Source organism: Plecotus auritus, assembly GCF_963455305.1.
Source record: "Plecotus auritus genome assembly, chromosome: 2".
In the NCBI taxonomy this organism is placed as follows: Eukaryota; Metazoa; Chordata; class Mammalia; order Chiroptera; family Vespertilionidae; genus Plecotus; species Plecotus auritus.
Genome location: NC_137771.1, coordinates 79,443,298 through 79,468,118, shown reverse-complemented (window position 1 = coordinate 79,468,118; position 24,821 = coordinate 79,443,298). Strand labels below are relative to the sequence as shown.

The window sequence follows — 24,821 nt, the reverse complement described above, 5'->3', positions numbered from 1 at the left end:
ACCAGGAGTGCATTGCCGCAGGTTGGGTGGAGGCAGCGGGAAGGAGAGTGGCCGGGTTCAGGGCTGGGGACTGGGTTAGGGAGATGTCAGAAAAAGCCTGGCGAACGAGAGAGGGTGAGGAGAGGGGCCTACTGGTGTTTCTTTAGTGGCCTGGTATAGGGACTTAGCTAGGAGAGCAAAGTTTGGGACCCAATGGCGGAAGAATCCTACCAGCCCTAGAAAGGACAAGATCTGTTCCACAGATGTGGGAGGTCTTGTATTGCTTGCGTTTTTAAAACTGCCACTTTTTCCTAGAGATAAATATCTAAGTTTCTGATAAGCCTGTGCTGGCAAGAAAGTTGTTCTTTAGGAAGGGTGGAGTGGGGGAGAGGGCGAGGTGAGAAGGTGCTGTGGCCAGAGCAGTTTTCAGAGCATTAAAGGGTGATTTGCAGTCAATACCCATGACTGAGATCGTGGAAGGGAAGAGTGGCCTGGGAAAGGAGGGCAGGACAGAGAAGGTAGTCCCCATATTGACCAGAAAGGAGACCAGCTTACCTGCTACCTTGAGCATTACCCTGGGCTCCGCGAGGGTGATGGGGGTCATCAAGTCTGGGCATCTTCAGTCTTCAGCCAGTCCCAGCATGGCCAGCAGCAGAACATGACCTGGAAGGGTGGCCCCTCTATGCTGAGATGCAGAGGGCCCATCACTTTTCCAGGGGCAGTCACTTTTACTGCACACCGGGCAGGGCTTGGTTGGAGCCAGGGGCCGGGGCACTGCTTTGCCCAGTGGACTTCATTTATGCACTTGAAGCATCTTCCAGGTGGCATTCATCCTCTCATTGCACCACCACCACGCACAGTCCCCTTTGGACCATGCCTGGCTGCCGTCGGCCTCAGAGCTGCTACCAAGGCATGGGTTTGCAGATTCACCTTCTGTAGAAGGCGGGCTTACGCTGCCTGCTCCTCACGGGCATTAAAACCTTAAATGCCATATTCAGATCTCAGACCTGGGTCTGAGAAGGCCTTAGGGGAGGGGGTGGCAGAGCAGGCAGCAGGCTGTGGGCCAGAGGAGGAGGAGCGTGGGGGTGGGTGGCCACACCAGGCTGGGCCTGCGGGGGCGGGCTGTGGGAGGTCTCAGTAACTATTTAAAGAGAGGGGTTGGACTTTCTGTGTCAAGATGGCGGCCCCCATGGGAACAGCAGGCCATGTGGCCAGAGAGGGGCAGGACTTGCTGTGTCAAGATGGCGGCCCCCATGGGAATGGTACACCATGTGGCCAGAGAGGGGCAGGACTTGCCGTTTCAAGATGATGGCCCCCATGGGAACGGCAAGCCATGTGGCCAACATGGCAGCTGCTCACAATACACAAGGAAAGAGCAAACCAAAACAGAAATTTTCTTAGCTGTTTGGAGCATCTGGCAGGATGGCGGGCGGGTGGCTCTCGCACTGCACGGTGGCCTCTGGTCGGCCCGCAGCCCGAGGCAGCGATGGTGACTCCTACAGCGGCGGCCGCCAGCCAGGAAAGGGGCAGCCCTCACGAAGAAGGAGGAGGAGGAAGAGAAGGAGCAAAAGGCAGGGCGGCAGGAGTGAGAGGGGTGGGTGGAAATGAAAGATCGGCTGGGTCGAAAGAGTCAGAAGACAGAGAGAGGGGGCTGAGGACCAGTTTGAGGGGGTGAAGACTCTGCGAGGAGGATCTGATGAGTAGAACATGAGGAATAAAGCGAGGGGCGGGAACAAAAGGCCACTTCCCGGTTTACCGGCAGAAATTACTAAGGTCAGTGAGGATGTTAAGTCCCACTTTCGGGTCATCTGGACCCATTCCAATTCATACTGAGGCCATGCCACGTTACAGAAGTAGCCAGATTGGTGAGGAGACACCCTAGAGGTGTCTTAGGATCCAGTTTAGATTTTTGATTGCCCATACCAAGACCTGGGGTTGGTAGTGGAGGCTAAGGACCAGCGTCACAGCCAAGGCTACGGACGGGGAACCCGAGGGACAGTAGGGGATGTCTCCCCTACCTCCTGGGATCTGGAAGGAGGCCAAAAGGCCGGAGAACTGAGGGGGGCAGGAACGTCTTCGCTGCCTCCCCAGGTTCAGAACCCCTCCTGGAGGGGCCCAGAGAGCTATGCCTGGAAGGCAATCTCTGACACGGGCCACGATTTATGGACAGAGACACCAGAAAAACAACTGCCAGGAATTAACATGGGCTGGGACTTACCGCTGATGCTGCCGAGCCAGGGGGAAGAGGCTGAGGGTCCGAGCCACGAGGAGAGAAGAGGGGGGCACCCTGGACCATGAACAGTCAAATGGGATACTCGCACCCTCCTGGGTTTTTGGCACCAAATGTAAGGTTTGAGGCGCAGGAAACAGGAGTTGGAGACCAAGGCATGTTAAAGAGGAACTTTATTCTGCACTAATGAGTGAGATTCATTACGGAGGAGGGTAGAAAAACCAGGATTAGAGGAGGGGGAGGAGGAGAAGAAGGAGCCAGCCAGACTGCCTCACAGACTGGGGAGACAGCAACATGTGCAGCTGTGAACGGACCTCTTGAGGGGAGGAACAGGAAGGGGTTGGGCCTAGGGCGGAACAGGAAGGGGTGGGGCCCAGGGCACTCCGCACGCCCTGATTGGTGGTTCAATGTCTCGGGGATGTCCCAGTGGCAGACGCCTTTACGTCATACTCTGCCCACCAGTTGGGGGAAGGGAGGATCTGTCAAAACATAGCGCTACCATATGACCCAGATATTCCACTGCTAGGTATATATCCAAAAGGGTTGAAAGCAGGGACTTGAACAAATATTTGTATACTAAGGTCATGACAACATTATTGACAAAAGCCAAAAGGTGAAAGTAACCCAAGAGTCCATCAACAGATGAATAAACAAAATGTGGTATATACATACAATAGACTATTTCAGTCATGAAAATAAATGAAATTTTGATATATCTCACAACATAGATGGACTTTGCAAACATTATGCTAAGTGAAATAAACCAGACACAGAACAAATATTGTATAATTCCATTATATGAGATACCTAGAGTAGTGAAATTCATAGAGACAGAAAGTAGAAGAGTGATTACCAAGGACTAGGGGGGAGGGGGGGTTATTGTTCAATGGGTAGAGGGTTTCTGTTGGGGAGGGGATAATAAAAAAGGTTTGGGGATAGTGGTGGCAGTTACACAACATTGTGAATATTTACTTACAAGTGGTTAAAATGATAAATATTGTGTTATGTGTATTTTGCTTTAATGATAATAAAAAAAAGATCAAGAAGAGATTTTTAAGGGAATAAAGAAGAAAATGAAGCCATCAAGGAGATCCAGAAAGTCAGGGGAAGAACGGTAAACAAGAGGTAGTGCTGTCAAGGAAACCAAGGTGGAGAAGAAAAAGTAATTTTCTACCCACAGGCCCATTTATAGTAAGTTGCCAACAATGTTCCCTATTTAAAACCCACAAGAAAGAGGTATAACCAGACTACCAACTCTGCAAAGGTAGCTTGTGTGCCGCTGTGTCCTCCTATTCCGGATCTCATTCCAATCACTGCCTATGTGAACTGAGTATCTTGACTCCACTTCTCTTCTTCAGCTCGCATTTTCAAGTTTAGTTTTGTGTGGTTTTTTTTTTTTCTGAGAAACCGTAAAGAATGTAGCTCATAACTTTCCTTTCGCTTGTGGAAATGTTTTCCTACATGGCATTGTTTCAGTGCCAATCCAATGTGTTAGGTTCAAAACTAGTGAAAAGGAAAGGGAAAGTAAATATGAAGCCAGTGGTGAGGCAGCATCATTCTTCCATCTCTCCTTACCCTCACGTGGAAACAACAAGGGCATCTACAAAACCAAAAATCCCCAGACACCAATTGGTAACAGAGTAGCCTCATAAATCCCGAAATATGAATTGGGGCAAACCACCAATTGTGTGGTATGAGGAAGGAAGAAAGAACTGAGTGGTGCCTGTTGGACCTAAGAACAGGAGGAACCCCGAAGAGCCAGCAGATGGTGGGAATGCAGACTGGTGCAGCCACTGTGGAAAACAGTATGGAGTTTCCTCAAAAAATTAAATATGGAACTGCCATTTGACCCAGTGATCCCACTTCTAGGAACATAGCCTAAGAAACCCGAAACACCAATCAGAAAGAATGCATGCACCCGTATGTTCATAGCAGCACCATTTACACCAGCTAACATCTGGGAACAGCCCAAGTGCCCATCAGTAGATGAGTGGATAAAAAGCTGTGGTACATTTATACCACAGAATACTATGCAGCAGTAAAAAAGACAGCATGAAGGGACCTGGAGAGTATCATACTAAGTGAAATAAGTCAGTCAGAGAAAGACAAGTATCACATGATCTTACTCATATGTGGAATCTAAGTAACAAAATAATCTGATGAACTGAGTGGATCCAGAGACGTGGAAACATGGATCAGAGTGAGGAATCTCAGAGGGAAGGTGGGGGAGGGTGGGTGGGTGGGAGGCAATCAACCAAGGACTTTGTATGCATATATGCATGGCCCATGGACACAGACAATAGGGCAATGAGGGCCTGGGGCTGGGGGGTGGGGGGTGACAGGCTGGAAGGGGTCAATGGGGGAAAAAGGAGGAATACGTAATACTTTCAATAATAAAGAATTAGTAAAAACAAAAAAAGAATAAAATTATTAAATTATATATATAAAAGAACCAGCAGATCTTCACTGTAGTGTGAGTGGACTGATGTGGGAAGGGCAGCTGAAACCGAGAGGCGTTTGGCCTCCTAGAGCAGGCGAGAGCAAGGGATAAGGAAATCTGAAGGGACTGCAGCAGTCTCCACAAGCCCCTCTCAAAACTGACCCTCAGGGCTCCCTTTTAAGACAGGAAGGCACCATCAAGGAACCAGGACAGGGACAAGAGAGATGAAGGAAAGTGAAGTTCTAGACTAGACTGAAGTAGGAAGTGCAGAGGGCATGATAAGGAAATATCAGAGAGTGAGCTTCCATATTCAAGAGCTTCCATATTCATTAGAACATGGGCCTCTGTGAAGATAGACAAGTTTATCTGAACCCTCTCACTCCAGGAGTCCAGGAATACTAATTTCACATGCAAATGAGCAACAGAAGAGTATTGAGGACAAATATCACATAAAATTGTTCTAAGAAAAAAAGAAAGCAAGGAGTATGAATGACTGCTAAGATCACAGAAAAGTGACAAGCAAACATTATGTGCCTCAGATTTACCAGAGGAATAAAACCAGAGTCTGATCCAGACTGTGGATCCAGCTACAAATCTTCAGGAAATAGAGGACAGAAGAAAATGATCAACTGTACCATGAGTGTGCAATCTGCCAAATTCTTTTAAATGTGTTCCCTGGAGCTACTATAACAAATGACTGCAAACTTGGTGGCTTAAACCAACAGAAATTTATTCTCACAGTTCTGGAGGCTGGAAGTCCAAAATCAAGATGTCAGCAGGGGCCCTAGCCAGGTCCCTCAGTTGGTTAGAGCATCATCCCAGTACTCCAAGGTTGTGGGTTTGATCTATCCCAGGTCAGGGCATGTACAAGAATCAATCAATAAACGCATAAGTAAGTGGAAAAACAAACTGATGTTTCTCTCTCTCCCTTCCTCTCTCTCTGAAATAAAATTTTAAAAAATGTTTCACATGATCTCCTCTGTGGTTCTCCTCTGCTCTTCTCTTATAAAACAAATGACATTGAACTTAGGGTCCACTCTAGTCCAGAATAATCTCATTTTGAGATTCTTACATTAATTATTCTGCAAAGACCCCTTTTCTAAATAAGGTCAAATTCAGTTTCCAGTAGACATATATTTTGGGAGGGGCCACCATTCAACTCACTACAGTCTTCAAGATAAGTTCTAAGGTAAATAAAAAAGATGGGTGAGGAATCATAGGTTAAGTGAATTAAAAAAATATCAACATGTTTTAAATGGGCAAGCTTGGAGATGTATATTTGGGTGATGAAACTTCAGAAGGGGTGTAACGAGTATGGGGCATATGAAATGGGTGCAGATCAAGTTCTATTTCTTGACCAGGTGGTTACAAGAGTGTTCACTTTATAATAATTCGTTCATCCAAACATTTGTTTTGTTTGTTTTTTTTGATTTTTAATTTATTTTACCATAAAGTTCTGTTTCAAAAAAAGGCAAGGAAATGCATACCTTCGAAACACCTTTCTTTTCAGTCCAGTATATTTTACCTTTTCGTTGGATATAGATATCTGGAATGATTTTTATCTAGAGATTCTTAACTTAGTTATATCTGCAAAGACCCTTTTTCCAAATAAGGTCATAGTCATAGGTTCTGGAGGTTAAGACTTAAATGTGTTTGGGAAGGCGGAGGGGGGCACCATTCAATCAACTACACAGGCCAATTCTGGGATAACTATCTGCCTTGGGCCACTGTCAGAGCAAGGGAAAGGGGAGTAGTGTTTGGCAAGAGCAGTCTGGCTCTAGTGCTGGAACAGTCTAACCTTTAAGGGAAGGTCAAGAGGGCTCAGGCTTACGAGCCATCCAGAAGCTGGCCGCTAACAGATGAGCAGGTTAGAGAGGGAGAGCAGCAGAGCTGACTTTATTTTATTACCCTAAACTTCTGAGTCAGAATTCTATAATCCCTACTAGCCAGGACACGACTGTGCTCCTGCTCTTGGACAAAGCCAAGCTGTCACAGCAAGTGGATATCCAAGGACAGTAGGAAGATTAGAGGCTAGGAGTCAGATTGGACTACAAAGAGATGCAAAGCACAACCACACAAATAAGTAGAATCATAAATAGGTCCACCTAATGAGCATGTGTTATATGTCTGGCACTTTGCATTTATTTTTGCTTCTTTTCATCATAGCCTTTCCTATGGGTACTGCAATATGCGTTCCCATTTAACATGAGAAAACAGGATTTTAAAGATTAAAGTTATATAGCTAGTAAGTGTCAGAGCCAGAATTTAAACCCAGATTATTCTGGCTCCAAAGCCCATTATCTTTCTAATAAAGCATGCTACCTCTCCACAAATTAATAGCCTACATCAAATTTTAGCATCCTGTCTTCTAACACCTCCTCTTTTCTCTTTGAACTCTTCCCTCTACCTTCTCATCCTGGGGTTCATTGGACATAAAAAGGTCAAAACATGTGTTTCTCTGCCAAATACCCTACATTAAAGAATATAGCTTGGATAAGGTAGAATGGTAAATATTTCAACGCCTTCTAAACCAGAATCATAGGTGTGGATTTGGATTGTGAACACTTGCTCCCCTGTGGCTGTGTCCCTCGTGAAAGCTCTAGCAGGGATCTTGTACACAGTCCCAATTCCTAGGTTTGTACATTGCAGCACCCTCCACCCACAACCCTCACCACCACCACCAACTGCATGCTACTAGTGATGTTTTGCAGGTGGTCATATCTAAGTAATTACATTACTAGTTTTCCCCATAGTGACCTACAGTGGAAAGCAACATTGATGGAATATCAAGGAAGTTGATGACACATTGGCCTCTACCTCAACCAGGAATTGATATACCACTTAATCTGTCCTAAAGATAATGTCAGTTCTATCTGTGATAAGTATTTGGGTCAATAATTGTTTGGGTACTAGGCCATGGATCCTCAACTAGCTTGAATGCAAGACCAAAATATTACATCTGGTGCAAAATTTAACAGTACATTTAGCTCATTCTGTTTCAGACAAGGTAATAGGACTGGAATATTAAGGAGTTTGAGCCTGAACTGACACATCATTTCAGGCCTTTCATAAGACTGAGTATATGAGTTTTTGGAAATTAATAATAGTAAAATAATGATAATAATAATAATAAAGTCTGGGGAAAGGGCTTGAGGTATTGAATCCTCATCACTCAGTGAACACCAGCTCACCAACTATTTTGTAGTTTTCAGTATATATGACTTATGGCATACACCATTCCTCACATTCCTGCAGGGGTTCCTTTTCCTGCTCAGTCTCACAGAGCGTTCTTCAATTTCAGGTCCAATGAGTACTTGCACCAATACAGATGACAATAATTTAATTTCTTGGGTGAGAATTTCTAGTTTACTAAAAAATTTTTTTGCTTTAATATTTTGAAATAGATTTGGATCGTCTAGTTTGCTTTTAGCCAGAGCACTTGCTAGGAAACCAAGATTGTAAAGTGCAGGGTTGGTTGGGAGCAAGACGTCATCGTGGGAAACGTGTACTTCTTCGGATTACTGCTTGGCGGATTAGAAACCCGCAGATCAGTCAGTCCTAGGTTAGCCCTGATTAACTGTCCTGGGTGCTTCTGGGCCAGTGTGAGGTGTTTGCTAGATTCAGACCAATACTGGTGGTGATATTTCACTCGACAAAACATTGAGTTAATTTTTACTTAAATCCAATCTAGGCTAATAATGAAGCTACCAAGAATGATCAAGAATGTTAACTAAATGTTGCCCGCTACCACGTTAGTCCAGTCTTCTGCCCCCATGATTCTGTCTGCCCACATGCTTCTGTCTATCAGCCTCAGCCTCCGGATCAGCTCTCGTCCCGGCATTGGTTGGATTCAGGAAGAGTGAAACGCATGATTTAAAGGGCTCAGTTTCCACCTGCCAGGCATCGTCCGCATGGTTCAACTTGTCTTTGGCACATATTTGGGGAAATCTTCGGTTGTTCTTCATCTATTACACTGACTGGTAAAAGGAAAGGGAGTTTCCGAAGGTGTCCCCTTAGTCACCTTGACAATTTCCAAAAGCGAAACTTGCGCTCTCGATTAGCTACACTGAGTCTGCGGGGCGCGGAGTCCCTGCCCAGGTCAGCAGCGCCCATCCGGCTGGTGGGCGGGGATGGGGCGGAGCCTGCACGAGGCGTGGTCTTCCGTGGGAGAGAAGGCAAAGCTTTGCCCCACCTTCTAAAAAAAACACCCTGCTCTCTCCCAGCCAATTAAGGAGGCCTATGCAAATAAACCCTTGTCGCCCGGGTAACCATGATGCACGGTAGCCAATGGAAACCATCAACTCATGCTCCGGCTCTACGATTGGGACTGAAGTAAGGAGATAGAGGCCCAATGGGCTGTGGGAACGGTCCTCGGCGGGTTGAGGGGCGGGGATATGCAAATATGGTTTGAAAAGCCGGCGGGAAATCTGAGTTTCGCGGGAGGACCTTGGCGCGTAAACCGTATCCCTTCATTCATTGTCAGCAGCAGCTTCCTGGAGCCATTTTTCAGCTGCCGGCCGCAGCAACCGGGCTGCCGCCGCCGCCTCGCAATCCATTGCATCGGCCGCCCCCGACGCCTCCATCCTCCCTCGGGGCCCGATATCCGTGCGGTCGGGACCCTCCTCTCTCCAGAGCCCCGATTATTTTTGGCCCCCGGGGCCCGTGCGGTGCCGAAAAATAAAAAGAAAAGAGAGAGAAGGGGCTCGGAAGCGCCGGGCGGGGAGGAGAGAAGGAGGAGAGACTTGGAAACTCCGACTGCAAATAATAAAGAAATTGAAAAAATACATTAATATACCTTAGCAATAAAAACAGCAGGAGCGAGAGATGAAAAAGGGGATCCAGCCCGCCCTGGAGCAGTACCTGGTGACCGCCGGGGGTGGGGAGGGGGCGACTGTCGTCGCCGCCGCCACTGCAGCCTCCATGGACAAAAGGGCACTGCTAGCCAGCCCCGGCTTCCCCGCCGCCGCCGCAGCCGCTGCCGCCGCCCCGGGCGCGTACATCCAGATCCTCACCACGAACACTTCCACCACCTCCTGTTCCTCCTCCCTCCAAAGCGGCGCCGTCGCCGCCGGCCCTATCCTTCCCTGTGCCCCCGGCGCGGAGCTGACCGCCGGCAGCCTCCTCTACACCACGCCGCACGGACCCTCCGGCAGAGCCGGGCTGCTGCAGCAGCCACCAGCGCTGGGACGCGGCAGCAGCGGCGGTGGCGGCCCTCCGGTAATGCCCTCCTGTCCCCACTGTCCCCAGCCCAGGTGGGGGGTGGGTTCGCACCGCGCGGGTTGGTGGGCGCGCTGCGGGCTGCCCCGGGAGAACGCAGGCCGAGCCCCGTGGGCCTATGGGCTGGCCCTCCAACGAGGGTTTATTGTTAGACTTGTGCGCTACCCTCAGCGCCCGTGGGGTTGGGGGGCTCCGCAAGACGCGCGGGGCCGTGGGGATCGCCTTGGCGCGAAGAACATCAAACACTCTGAAACTTTTCGTGGCCCCCCCTTCTTTTCCTGCACTTTTCCCTACCCCCATTCTCCCCTCCCCTCCAACTTGAAGCTTCCTCTTTCTCGGGCGTAGGATGGGGTCACGCCCCGGATGGAGAAGGGGGTGGGGGAGGGAGTAGTGAACTGGGGAGTGGGGGACTCTGGGGGAGTGGAAACAGTGGGACAATTGGGCTGATCGCCCCTCGCCGGCCTCCGAGGCCCGTTGGCGGCCGGGGGACCCCTTAGGCGTGCTTGGAGCGCAGATGTTATGTTGGGCTGCGCTTGTCACATTTTGGGATCTGTAACTCCCGGCAACAAAGGGGCTGGGGGCAGTTGGGGAGTATCTGGTAGGGGAGGCGGTGGAGCTGGCAGTCGGGTGCAGGCTGGGGCGTGGGCTGTATGGGGGTGAGGGGCTAGCAAGAGGGCGCCCCGGCCTGGGCGCATCCTGGCGGTGGCAGCGGTAGCGCCCGCGTGGCCCGAGCGCCCGGGCCTTCCTCGCCGGGCCCCGGGCCTGCCCTTGACCCGCCTCTCCCCTTACCCCTTCCTTCCCCGCCCTGTCCCCCTCCCCGCCCCCCGGCGACGGAGGGCGGGTGCAGCCGTGTTCCCGTCCCGCCGCCCGGTTCTGTCCCTCTCTCCGGGACCCGCCGGTGACGTTTCGCACACGTGCGCGGAGGACGCGCCTGTGACTGGGGAGGAGGCGGCGGCGGGAGGGGGCGCTGGAGGGGAGAGGGGGCACCCACTTCCTCCTGCTCGCCGGCTCCCTGGCTTGGGACGGTCCCGGCGCCCTCGCACCCGCCCCCGGCACGGCCACCCTCCCTCTCCGCTCCCTACCCCCCCACGGGCGCCCGCCCTCGCCCGGCGCCGCCGGTCTGCTCGGCCCTCCGGGCCCCTCTCCAGCCGGCCCCCCACCTCTCCCGGAGCTAGGCTGGTTTCGGAAATGCCCTTACAGCAGCAGGTTAGTGCCCGGGACCGCGCGGGGGCTGCCGCCGCCACAGGGGCACCAGATTCTGTTGGGGGGCTGGAGCCGAGAGGGTAGGCGGTTGAGCGGGGTTTTGGAGTGGGAACGGGGGGTTGGGTGCTTGAGGGAAATGAGTAAGCAAGAAAAATCTAACTAAGTAAATGCCCCGGCCTCCGGTTCTAGGGACCTCTGGGCGCGAGTGTCCACCCCAGGGGGTTGGTTTGGTGTTTACGTGTTTTTTTCCTAGGGGGCCTGTGGATGGGCGATTGAAAACCGGAGGGGTCTTCTCGCCAATGGCCGAGTTGAGCTCTGCTTTCTGTCTTCCTTCCCTTGTGCTGGAGGGGGAGGGGGCGGGTCAGAGGGTTGGGTGTCCGTAGGATTCCCAGGCCACCCACCACCCCCACCCTTTGTCCCTGTAATTTATAAAGCGCCTTTGAGAGATGATTTAGGTCAGTATTCGGCTCCTCTTTTTGTTGGTACTAGAAAGAAGTGTGGCCCGGAGGTCTGTCCACCCCCACCCCCACCCTTCTCCTTTTCTTCATTCCCTTCCTCCATGCCTCCTGTCTTCACCCTCGTGGTCAGGCTTGGTCCCCACGAGGCTAGAAACGAACCAGACTCAGTTAAACAAATGGATGGTTGATAGTACCAATCGTTGACCTCATCTTGTCTCAGCTCCAAATGGGTTTATTTTTTGGAGGATCAAGATTTTGCAGGGGTTTTAAGAAAGTCAGCACATAAGCAGTACTTTGGGAAATGAGATGGGTTTTGGAATAATGAAAATTTTTATTTCCTTACGCTTCCCAATTTCTCCCCTTGTTGGATCTTAACTGCTTTACAGCCCCAGAGATACTTGCTGGGGATGTGTGATACAGTCTCAGTCAAAGAAGGTGCTTTTTTTTTTTTTTTTTAGTGACTAGGGTCTGCCAGCAGAGGGGAAACAGTACAAGTACCTGCTTATACATACAGATCCCTCTGCTGGATTCTCAGTTACAGGAATATTCCATGCTTTTATTAGCATTAAGTACTATTAATGACTTGACCTAAACTTGCTTGGACATATTTTAGCATATTTGCCCCCTACACAGTTCTGTTACTACATCACAAACTTAATCTTAAACAACCAGCTATTGACATACTTCTTGGATTGGATTCAGATTTATGGGAGGGTAGTTTTGGTAATAGGAATTTGAGACCACCAGATTGCTTCCCCCCCACCCCCCCCTTAGCCTGCTTGTTGGGCCAGATCTGCAAAACTGTCTAGACAAACTTATATGTAGTTTGTTGTATTTAAGTGTTTAAAGTATAAAAAATTACCCTCACCACCTTCCAAGTTATTTCAAAATTTTGCCTTCTTTGCCGTGAGAACATATATAATTCTAAAGTCATGAGCCCTGAGTACAAAGTTTGATTTGCTTTTTTCTTATCAAAACTGCATTAGACTTCTATTTAATTCTTGAAGTTTACTGATATGTATTCTCTAAGCAGGAACAACAACATGGGGATAGCTAAGTGATTGGCAGAGCAAAGAGACCATTTAAACACTTTGTGTCCAAGAAGTGGTTGGGAACTTGTGCTCAGGTGACCAGAATTGCAGACCTACCTGGATCTTATTCCATCCATGTTCTGTTTCAGGAACATCTGAGAACTTAACCAGGAGCAAATTCTTCATCTTTTTTAAATGAGAAAAAATATATATGAGTACACTCTTACTAGCTGATTGCCTTTCATTTACAAGTTGTATGATCCTAGGCAAAAAACTTAAACAATTTCCTCTTCTGTTAAATAGGGACAGTAATGATACTAACTTGGAGGGATTTTTTTAAGGTTTAAATATGATAATGCATGTAAAACACTTAGAACAGTGCCTGACAAATAGTAGACACCCAATAAAATGAGTGTGCAGGAATAATAAAAGCGGAATATGCTAATTAGACCGGATGTCCTTCCAAATGACCTTTGGGACGAAGGGGCGGGAGCCCCCTTGCATGAATTTCATGCATCGGGCCTCTAGTATTTTTTTATAACTTAGAGAAATAGTGTAAGACCACATGTACAAATGCCCCTTTGTTTACATATAAGAGGAAAATGGTTAAAAGTTTTCTAAAGTGAAATGTAATTAAATTTTTCTACCTAGTTAATCTGGTTTTTTAAACCTATAGAATAAGGCTATCCTAGCACTGGGTAAAATAGGTACATGTCAGTATGACAGGCCTATGTAGAGGTGGTGGTGTTGAACTGTCCAAGCATGAGCTTGTGCCTTGTTTGTGACAAATTTAGGCAACTAACTCATCCTTACTTTTCTGCTGAGTTCCACTCCACCCATAACTCATGGACATGCCAACTTTTGAGTACATCTATGCTTAGTGGCTTTTAGATAACTGAATATTCAATTTTAGATGGTGAACTGTTGGAAATGGTAAAAGCTCTAGAGAAACAGTCAGAGGTGCTATTTTCTGGAACAGAAAGGGCTTCTTCATTTTCTGCCTCCTAAAAAGAAATTGAAATGATTTCATTCTACTTCTAGAAAACTTGGGCTCTATTAATGCAAGAGACAGTGGCCGGTTACATCTGATTTAATGTTGTGCAGTCATAGCAACCCACTGATTATACTTGGTAAAGAGCCCACAATGCTTGAAATTTCCATGTAAGTGGAGGAACCATGGGTGCTATAGCTGGGTCTCTTTTTTTTTTTCCTGTGCAAGTATAAAAGAAGAAAAATGCCAGATTCCTGTGGTTCTGTACTCAGTAGTCTTGCTTCTGCTGAGATATATGATTGATGCTAAGTTTAAGATAGGAGATAATTTTTAGTCACTACCTACCCCATAATCGAAGTTTTAATATAATGCAGTGCTCAGACTTGGGCAGTACAAATAGCTCAGTGCCATAATCAGTACCAAGGGCGCCACTCTAATCACCCTCTGAAACAAAGCACCCTTACTTAAATGTGGCACCAGGAGCTAAGGAACCCAAGCTTGTGAACAGGAAAGGATTTTTTTGTTTTCCTATAAATCCTCACCTTGTGTAATACTTGGAAGAGTAGATGCTGAGATTAAGTTGTGCTGTGTAAAGCTAACTTGAAAACAGAAAATAATACTCTCAGCTTAGGCATGGCTAACAGCACCTGGAGATTGAAAGACTGGGGAAAAGTTGCTTTTATTCTCATTTCTGAGAGATACAATGCAGTAGTTTTCTTTCAACTCTTCATTCTTTATATTGCCATCCCCATAGACATACCATCCACACCTTTAAGTCCCTTCGAAGGCAAAGCTTCAAATATTCAGTTAATTTTCTGGCTGATTTTCTAATGGATTTATATATATTCCATTTGTATGTCCAGTTTACATCCACTTTCCAGGCAGACCAATTCCCATTCCTTTTTAAAAAATATACATTTTGACTGATTTCAGAGAGGAAGATAGAGGGAAAGATAGAAACATCAATGGTGAGAGAGTCATCCATCGGCTGCCTCTTGCACACCGCACACGGGATTGAGCCTGCAACCTGGGCATATACCCTGACCAGGAATCGAACCGTGACCTCCTGGGGCATAGGGGCATAGGTCAGAGCTCGCTCAGTCTTTATTGCCATCTCCATAGACCTTTTTTTAAAAAAAAAATCTTTATTGTTCTTTTCCTGTTGTTTTTTTTCCCCCTAAATATTTTTATTGATTTCAGAGAGGAAGGAAAAGGGGGAGGGAGAGATAGAAACATGAATGATGAGAGAGAAGCATTGACTGGCTGCCTCCTGCATGCCCCATACTGGGGATCGAGCCTGGAACCCAGGCATGTACCCTTGAAGGAATCGAACCCGGAGCCCTTCAGTCCGTAGGCCAGTGCTCTATTCACTGAGCCAAACTGGCCATCCACATCTTTAACTGGCCAGGCTCCCTTTCCTTTTTAACCACTACTAACATCTTAAATTGGGATAAGTGAAAATTAGTTGCCTGTGCTCATCAAATCAAGTCCCTCATAGATTCCCATGAAACAACCTGAGATAGTGCCAGGCAAAGAAGGTAGATTTCAGTTCTTAACAGATTACCTTTTTTTATTTTAGTTTTTTTTAAAAAATATATTTTATTGATTTCTTACAGGGAAGAAGGGAGAGGGATAGAGAGTTAGAAACATCGATGAGAGAGAAACATCGATCAGCTGCCTCCTGCACACTCCCTACTGGGTATGTGCCTGCAACCAAGGTACATGCCCTTGACTGGAATCGAACCTGGGACCCTTGAATCCACAGGCCGACGCTCTGTCCACTGAGCCAAACCGGTTAGGGCTCATTTTAGTTTTTAAAGAAAAGAACTTCCTTGAATTCTTTGAAGTACTAAACATGTGGTTTAATACATATTTTCATGCTTGTTAACAGCTTAAAAATAGTGTTTCAGGGACTATATTTACAATTGCTAAGAAGCATTCTTTTTGTTTTTCTAATCATTTTTCATGGGACTAAGAAGGTAAGATAACTGGGAAAGCGGTAAACTTAGGAAACCACAAATGGTATCTCCTTCCTCCTACTCTGCTCCTCTCTTTGGCTTCCAAGAGTGACTTGGAAAATGTATCTTACACAAGGAAAAGTTACACAGCAGAAGGTACAAAAAAGCAACAATTAAGATGGGGACAGGAAACTTGGAGGGAATAGGTTGGAGGGGTTGATGTAGAGGGATAAGGCCTGTAGCTTTTGCTTTAGTAAAAAAGGAATTTGGTTTGTTTTCTGCTCTCACTTTTGCTTCAAAAACTCTTCCCCCCAAAGCGTGTGCTTTTAGAACTCAAAGAATATGCAGGTTACAGGAATGCATTCTCATTCTCCTCCCAACCTTAACTGGGGGTTAGTCTTGTAGCCACAACAGTCCGCAATATAACTTAGAACGATAAGAGATAACGCCCACTGGTTGCCAGATTGTATCACAAACCCCCATGCACTTTGCTTTATGAGAGAACCTGAGTGAAGCAGGCCACTGCTTAGCTTTGAAAACTAAGGCAGTGGTTCATGTCATTGGAAGGTGGATACCAGTGAGAATTGACAGCTGATGGAATGGGAGGGGATAAAAAGAATAAAAGGAATGAATTTTAGCTTGCTTTCAATTACTGTATCCCCACTATTTGAGGCCATTTGTAGTGTCCAGGCAATGTTCTTATAACTTGACAGCCCCTAAGAACAATACTTGAGGTTAGGGTAGGCAGTAATCTATGTTCCCAGTGGTCTTCAAATCACAACCTTGGAGAGCTGTAAAGCAAGAGTCATCTCCTTTGACCCATTCCCTTTCATTTTGTAGGAGAGGAAATTAAGGCCCAATGCAGTTAAGTTACTTGCCCAAGGTCACAGGATAGCTAGTGCCCGAGTCAGAACTGAAACTGGAGACTCGAATTGTTAGAAGCAGCCTCATTCATCAAGAGAAGGTTAACTATGTCTCATGTGCCCTATATGTGAAAATTGGGATGTGTAGAATACATTTTAGATTGTTTTCAGGAGTGGTTATATTTTTTAAAATGCTCACACACAGAAGTGTCCTTCCAATAGTTTTCGAATAACAACTCATTCTCAAAGATACAAAATAAGTGAAGCTATCAGCGTTGGTGGTATAGTGGTGAGCATAGCTGCCATCCAAAATAAGCGAAGCTACTTTAGTTGTTAAATGCAAGGTAATTTTTTTCAAATGGAAGGAATGACTGACGCTTAATAAATACATAGTTGTAATTTTTTAAAGCTTCGTTATATGCAAATATGATTGTTTTCTGTGGAAACCACATTTCTGGTGCTCAAAAGTGAAACATACTTCACAGAATAGAACCTAAAAGGACTTCGACAGTTTTTCAGGAGAGAGGCGCAGTGTAGCTCTGGAATTAGAGGTTTTGTCCTAGGCCATCCATGTCCGAGTGTTGTGGTTTTCAGAGGGCCCTGGGCCTTTGCCCACCAACATGGTACTAGGTCCCTTCCCGCAGGAGATGGCTGGTCCATTAACTCTTTCAGAGGAAGCCACCATCCACTTAAAGCCAGAATAATTTTCTTAAAATGTCTTCTTTTACTTGTAGAACTGAGGAAGCTTAAAAATAGAATCACTTCAAGTCCTGAAGCCTAAAAGTGAAACATAATCCAAGGTGGCTGTAGTTCACCGACTCATTAGGGGCAGGGATATATGGCTTGTCTCTAATCCACAAATCAGAAAGGAGCCACGTGTAGATACGGCCTTGCGGCCAGTGCCAGTGAGCGGGAAGTAGCAATTAATGATGAGAGCTCTATTTACCAGTGAAGCTGGTTTCCCCTGGAAGGTTTTTTAGTGGACAGAGTCCATCTTTCAAGGAGTGGAGGAACTGAATGCCCTTGGTCCTCCCAGCCAGCTCATGCCTGGCTACCCCGGAGATCCTTTTGACTCCTCTGACTGCTGAGAAGGGCTTCACCTCCTTTTCAGGATCCTGAAGGTTGTGGCTCTGTACACTGGGGGTCATGGAAAGTGACCCCCTCTAGTATCACCCCTGCTTTGCCCTTTTCTGTTTCTGATGTTTTAAGGCTTTAGAAGTATAAAACCAGAGCAGCAGTCCTGTAGCCCCATACTTCCTAGTCTTTCTGGGTCTGGCAGCCCTTAGAAGAAGAGCAGACTCATGACCCACACCCTCCACCAAACAGGTGACGTGAAGGGCAGCTGAGTGTAAGCGCGAGCCGATGGCACCTGGAGCCTGAAGTACCTGGTTCTTATTCTGGCTCTGCTTGCTTAGCTTTGTGTCTTCAGGCAGATCACCCTCGGTGTCTGAATTTCCTCACCTGTAAAATGGAGAAATAATTGTAGCTACCTCCATGGGCTTAGGATTTGAGTTTACATTTGTGAAGTGCTGCCATGTGGGAGGACGAGCGAGTGTTCCATAGATTATTGGTGCACTGCCCTTCCCTTCCACAGCTTTCTACTGTGCTGTCCTATTGTGCTTTATTTTCCTTTTCTTAAAAATATTTTTTATTATTAGTGAGAGAGGATGGGTGAGGGAGAAAGAGAAACATTAATGTGAGAGCAGAACATCAATCTGCTGCCTCTTGCATGCCCCGCTACCGGGGATCTGGGCATGTGTCCTGACGGGGAATTGAATCAGGAACCTTTTGGTGCACGGGACGATGCCCAGCGAACTGAGCCACACTAGTCGGGGCATTGTGGTTTATTTTCTGAACTAGCCCTAGTGTTCATTGAAACCCAAAACACCTTGCTCAACATGATGGTGATGGGGAGGAGTGTGCCCCATGGGGTGGCTTTCTCCGAACTTATTCTTTAAGACCTTTGTATGTCTTTATAAGCTGCTGTCCATTAAACTTTTTACAATAGCACTTGCAGTAGTAACAGTGTTGTGACTAAAGTTTTTATTTCTATGATTAAATATGTTAATACAGTTGCGCTGTTAACATGATTTCACTTCTGCACAGTAAAGTGGCTTAAGACTGAATAGCAGAAATCAGGGTGTTTGTCATCTCTGGGCCCTTGGAGGTTCCATTGTGTGTGTGAGGGGGGTCGGGGGGAGGTGGCAGTCTTGTTCTCCTGAGTCAGGGAACCTGCCTCTGGGCCTTCCTCCCCATTGTCACCTCTCTCATCCCTCACTTTTTTTTTTTTAAATATATTTTATTGATTTTTTTATAGAGAGGAAGGGAGAGGGATAGAGAGTTAGAAACATCGATGCGAGAGAAACATGGACCAGCTGCCTCCTGCACGCCCCCTACTGGGGATGTGCCTGCAACCAAGGTACATGCCCTTGACCGGAATCGAACCCGGGACCCTTGAGTCTGCAGGCCGACGCTCTAGCCACTTAGCCAAACCGGCTAGGGCTGTGTTATGACTCTTCTTCCCCTTACCCCTCACCCGTCCCTCTGCCTGGCTTTTAGAAGGATGCCAGAATTTCAGCCTTCACTGGCTGCTTCTGTGACTTACCAAATTAACGACATCCTTTCCCCTGGAGTTCGACGCAAGGTGGGATCTTGTCTTTCCCATTTTGCTTCCCATTCTTCCCAACTCGGATGCTGGCATGGCTCAGTGGGTCAGCTGGCCCAGGTTTCCTCCTGGTGCATTCGTTTGCTCACGCGTTCTTTCTCCTCCCTCTCCACCTATGTGTGTGGAGGGCACCTCTCTGCCTGGCTCTGGCTGCCATCCTTCCAACTGGCCCATCAAGGAAACCTGCACCGAGCCTTCCCTGATTTCCTCACATTACTGCTTTCCTGTAGCACAACTCAGTCTGCCTCGTATCCTCACCATTGGCGTTCTTGACTTCTTCATACCTGCAAGCTGCAGGAAATCAGCCGGGTTTTCTCATCATGTAGTCCTTGTAGCACCTTCTGCGTTGTAGACTCTCAAAAATTGAAGTAGAGGCGTTTTCGTTAGAAGCCAACAGTGTGTTAGGGCCCCCAGTTGTCCTGTTGAGGATGCAAAGAAGTAGGAGGTGTGACCGCCCACTCTTGGAATGGAAGGGGAGAAAAAGAATAAAAGTAGTTTGAGTAAGTTTGCAGGCTGTTTGGGGAGACAAGCTTTAAACACAATTGATTCGAAAGCAAGACTAAACAGGCGTCAGGAGGAAAGCAAGACCCATCTAGTCCTCAGCTGGACAGTTTCAGCAGGAGGTGCCAGCTGGGCCTTAAGAATGGGGAGGCCATGGCTCCCTGTACATTAGAGTACACATTTGAATCACCTGGATTATTTTAAAAATTACCAATAATGGGGCCCTATCCAGACTAATTAGAACTGCTGGGGGCGGGCTCTGGACATGGGTATTTTCTTAGTGTCCCAGGTCATTTTAATGCACTCATTGGATTGGAATTACTGAGCCTAGGTGGATAGTGAAAACTGGGGAGGTTGTTCATGGCTGGGGGAACATCAGGCAAAGGTAGGGAGGCAGAAAGTAGGTTTGCACAAGCAGAGACCAGTTGGACTGGAGTCGATTTGGGGGAAATCTTAGGACCTAACGTTGGCTATGTTGGTAAAATTGGTCCAGAATATAGACTGCCTTCCTGCAAGGGCTGGGCAGGGAATTGGGGGATGGGTAAGTAGCGTAGGGGTTGAGCTCAAACAAAGAAGAAATGCCCTATCAATTAGGGGCCATGGGACCCTGGCCCAGGCCATTGCTGCCAGAGGGAAAAGCAGACCTCATTTGTTGCCAGATCTTCAACTTTAAAGTGCCAGAAATCTACCCGTTTTAAAAATGTTGGCTCCATTGAAAAGGAAAAAGGGAAAGCCAAACAAAATAGGTCTGTAGGCCAGATTTGGCTTCAGGGCTGCCACTTAGCAGTCCCTGGTCTCTCGGATAATAATAGCTAATGTTTATCAAGTGCCTGTGTGTATGGAGGGCACTGAACTGAGTACTTTACACACATTAGCACATTAGTCCCGTAACAACCTGTGAAGTGGGTATTATAACCATGCTTGTTCTGCACAGGAGGAAACAGGCACTGGGGGGGGGGGGGGGGGGGAGGTGCGGTGGTTAAGGGGCTGGCTCCAGAGTCACAGCTTATTCCTGGTTTCTATCCTCTGTTCTCTGATATTGTATGAATTACATGGTAGGGACCCAAGATACCTGTCCCCAAAAAATAATCCAATGCTTTCCACACTTACTGATAATAAGAATTGCCTATAGCCCATCTCCAGGCTCCACCCACCTCTACCCTCCATCAGAGAAGCACCAAGGTTGAGCACTTGGGAAACAACGCTGTAGGTAGTTGAGCACAAGCAAAGGTTTCTTGAAGGTGGAATGACCAGGTGATGCTGGAACCGCCTGCCAGAATCCGTGCACAGTTTGTTCATCTCAACTGCTTCCTCAGTGGAGAGAACAGCCCTGCAGATCCCGGGGACCCGGGGGGATGCCTGGGTACCCCACACCCACCCTTGTAGTACCAATGTCTGGATTTCCAGGTCCTTGCTGAGCAAGCCATCCAAAGATGGGTTACCCAAAACCCAAAGGAGGTAAAACAAGAAGGGATTCCCAAAGGGTTGAGAGTCTTAGCTCAGGAGGTTTGCGTGAGCACTATTGCTGCATTCCAGGGACCAACACCAGCTGGGAACCTGGGCGATAATTCTGGGCACCCTGCTCTCAAAGGGTGAACCTGACCCTATTGTAGGAAGGCTTTTCATTCTGTCAGGTGTGGGCCTGCCTGGAACAGGTTACCAAGTGATCAAAAGGCCAGGAATTTCCCTGGGAAGAGAACCAGGGCATCCCATTAGAGTATGGGTGCTATGGATTGGACAGGTCTGGGAGCAGGACAGCTATAGGGAAAAGGCAGGATGGAAGTGAGGGACAGGCTGAGGGAGAAAAGAAAAAGGAAACCTTAGACTCCTTTTAATTCTTGGGGCTGAAAGAATGGATGAGGTTGAGCTTTTCTGATGCCAGGGTGTGCGCTGTGTGAAGGGAATGGTTAGTTCGGTCTGAGTTGATTGTGAGTGACATCAGAGGCCATCGGGATTTCTAAGGGGTTAGGGCTGAGCACTGGAAATGGGGCTTTGGCATACAGGTTTTAGTGGAAGTCTGAATGAGCAATCACAAGCCAAGAACTGGTCTCCCCAGCTTAAGAAAAAAATTGAGGTGCCACAAAAACCTTTCATCATCTTCACTTTTCCCTCTATGATATGAAAACGAGACAGATTCATCAGGTTGATTTTGGGGGATCAATATTGTCAGGGCTCCCAGAGATGAGCCATCGGATGTTATTGATTAGGTGCGTTAGCAGCTCTGGGCTGGCTCCTGTGTGCTCTGAGAAAGCCCACAGTTTGCAGCCTCTCAAAGTAGAGAGCCAGCTGCAGAGTGCTGGGTGTAAAGAAAGGTCACAATTGTCTTGGACGAAGATGGCTCTCTCAACCATTATGTCCTATGCTCTCTGACTTTGCTGATTCAAGAAAATCTTGAATTGTTAGCATATTAAAGTTTAAAAATAAGAGTCTTTGAGTACTGTCCCCGAGGAAAGAGCTATGTAAATTTCAAGTATCTTTATAATTGATTTTTGGACAGGTAACTTGTGTCTAACCCTACTTGCAGCACACCTTGAACTGACTAATTTTTGTTGCTATATTAACTAGCAACACCTGCAACAATCACACTAAGGTGGGGAAGTTTCCAACTTTTCCTGTTGCCGTTTCCCTTGTTTGCGTCTCGGACACCCTCATTCTGGGACTAGACTTGAAGAGGAGGTTTTCAGCCCTGGGATGTGGTAGTGGGTATGGAAGGAGCTTAGGACTTGAAGATCTGGCTCCAGAAACATGTTGTCACTTAACCAGCCCAGCCTGTGACCTTTCACAAATTATATATCTGTGAGCTGTAGTTACCTAAAATAGTGTCCCTGTTTCCTCCAATGGTTGCAAGGATTAAGTGAGATTGTGTTTATAGGAAATGTACTCTGTTCCTAACTAGCCTGTGCCACCTACCATGGTAAGAACTCTGAAGTGTTGGTTGGATCTAAATTCTCAGCATTTTTACCCGCTTCAGGGAAAACAAATTTGGACAAACGCTTATTGAACACCTGCTTGGTGCAGAATGCAGCTCCCAGAATTCCAGGGGTTACCAAGGGGATTAAGGTGCTCTGGCCTGCAAGGAGTTTATGAGCAGATAAAGAGAGATGAAACATGTTCTTCAGGAACTTAAGATGAAAGACAATGATGGTCATAAGAAAATAATGATGAAGTCTTAGGCATCCAAGCCGGGGATGGGGAAATGGGGGCCGGGGAGGGAGACAGAGAAAGCTTCAGAAAGTTTGAAACTAGTGAAGGGTTTTGACACCGTTGACATTTTGGCCAGATACTTCTTTGTGGTGGAGGCTGTCCTATGCATTGTGGGATGTTTAGCAGCATTCCTGACCTCCCCTCATTAGATGCCAGTAGCACCCCACTTAGGACAATCAAAATTGTCTGTGGACATTGCCAAGTGTCCCCTGGAGGCAAAATCAACCTTTCTCCCATTGGTTCTCAGACCTACTAACCCACACCTTTTCCTTTGGCATGCCTAACTATGGAACCCCAGAGCTGTGCTTCACCTATCCCACTCTTTCTAGCTGGTACAGCTGTTCTGTGTAGCCAGCTGAAGCCCTCCGTGTCTGTTTTATGGTCATGCGTTCTATGACTAGGCCACTTGGAGCTTTTCTGTAAGTTGGAGGAAGCAAGGATCAAAGTCTGCAGTTCAGGGCAGGCCAAGGAAGTTTCGCATTTATCATTTACTCAACTGGGTAATTAAGGGAGACCTTCTGCTCAGGACTAACATCTCAGCATGGCTGTTGATCCCAGCTTCACCATGGCTAGTTGATGATGTGGGCACATCACTGCCCCTCTAACCTGTTTTCTGACCTGTTAAATGAGGGTAATTAGGGTTCCCATCTCAGGGTTGTGAAAATGGAATGCCCTGGTGCCTGTGACATGTTGGCTCCAGGGCTAGTCAGTGCTAGACACATCCAAGTGCTTGTTGTCATTGTATTATTGCTGTTGTTGTTGCAACTGTTAACAGCCATTTCCTTTGTTGCTGATGCCTCTGCAACCCCTTCCCCTTGCTCATCCCGCCCCATGCTGGCCAGTCTCTGCCACTGCCACGGGGCATCCTGACTCACTTGACTTGTTGATTTAGCATGAGTAGTTGAGGCACCTAGTGTGTGCCAGCCCCTACTGTAGGTGCTGGGGAAACAGGGTCAGCACCTTTGTGTGGTGGCTTGTGTCATAATTGATGAAGATTTTGCCACATAATAAGTACCCTGTTCCTGTCTTTGTATTCTGATTGTGTTTTTATTTACTTACTAGAGGCCCGGTGCATGAAATTTGTGCCCGGGGGGTGGGTGTGTCCCTCAGCCCGGCCTGTACCCTCTCCAATCTAGAACCCCTCGGGGGATGTCCAATTGCCTCTCACAATCCAGGACTGCTGGCTCCTAACTGCTCGCCTGCCTGCCTGCCTGCCTGCCTGCCTGATTGCCCTTAAACCACCTCTGCCTGCCTGCCTTATTGCCCCTAATTCCCCTGCTGGCCTGATCGCCCCTAACCGCCTCTGCCTCATCCGAAACCCGGGACCTGGTCTTCCCTCCTCTGGCCGACCGCAGGCACCCAGGACCCCGGCCGGCTTTGCCTGGGCCACAGCCGCTGGCGCCCAGGACTGTGGAGTGGGCTGCTTGTCCCTCTCCTGGGCTGCAGGTGCAGGCACAGGTGCAGATGCAGCCGCTGACGCCCTGGACCGCGGGGCAGGCTGCTTGTCCCTCTCCCAGGCTGCAGCCTGGCTGGTCCCCATTCCTCTCTTCCGAGCTCATTTGTGCCTGGCTGGTCCCTATTCCTCTTTCCCCAGTGTTGAGTGTCTGAGCGGTGAGGGTGTGATGACCATTTGCATGTTAGCTCTTTATTATATAGGACTAGAGGCCCGATGCACAAAATTCGTACTAGAGTAGGCCTTCCTTCTGCCGGCTGCTGGCATCGGCTTCCCTCTGGCACCCGGGACCTGGGCTTCCCTCACAGCCCGGGCTTTGTTCAGAAGGTTGTCCAGAAGGACTCCGGTCTAATTAGCATATTATGCTTTTATTGTTATAGATTAATTTATCTTTATTGTTGAAAGTATTACAGATGTCCCTCTCTTCCCCCCCATTGAGCTCTTCCACCCTGGCCTACCGAACTATTGTCTGTGTCCATGGGTTATTCTGGTCTGTGTTTTTAGAGCAGTGGTTATTACATGATGGGCTCGGACCCACAGCACTTGGGAGCTTGTTAGAAATGCAAAATTTCAGGTCATTCCCCAGACCTACTCAGTCAGGAACTCTGGGGTGGAGCCAGCAGAGTAG

General features: G+C 47.6%; 1 protein-coding gene across 2 annotated transcripts in view; it reads left to right on the top strand.

Annotated features, from left to right (window-relative positions):
• Positions 1–9,473: 9,473 nt before the first annotated feature.
• Positions 9,474–24,821, top strand: part of E2F3 (E2F transcription factor 3) — a gene marked incomplete at its 5' end in the record, with an annotated part of 96,816 nt that continues 81,468 nt past the window's right edge. The window contains one exon of one of the 2 annotated variants that reach the window (XM_080655209.1): positions 9,474–9,866. In XM_080655209.1, the coding sequence (XP_080511335.1) occupies positions 9,474–9,866 (393 nt within the window). Of the gene's footprint in view, positions 9,867–10,960; positions 11,073–24,821 lie in introns of those variants that run through there. The other variant, XM_080655210.1, reaches the window with a different exon arrangement.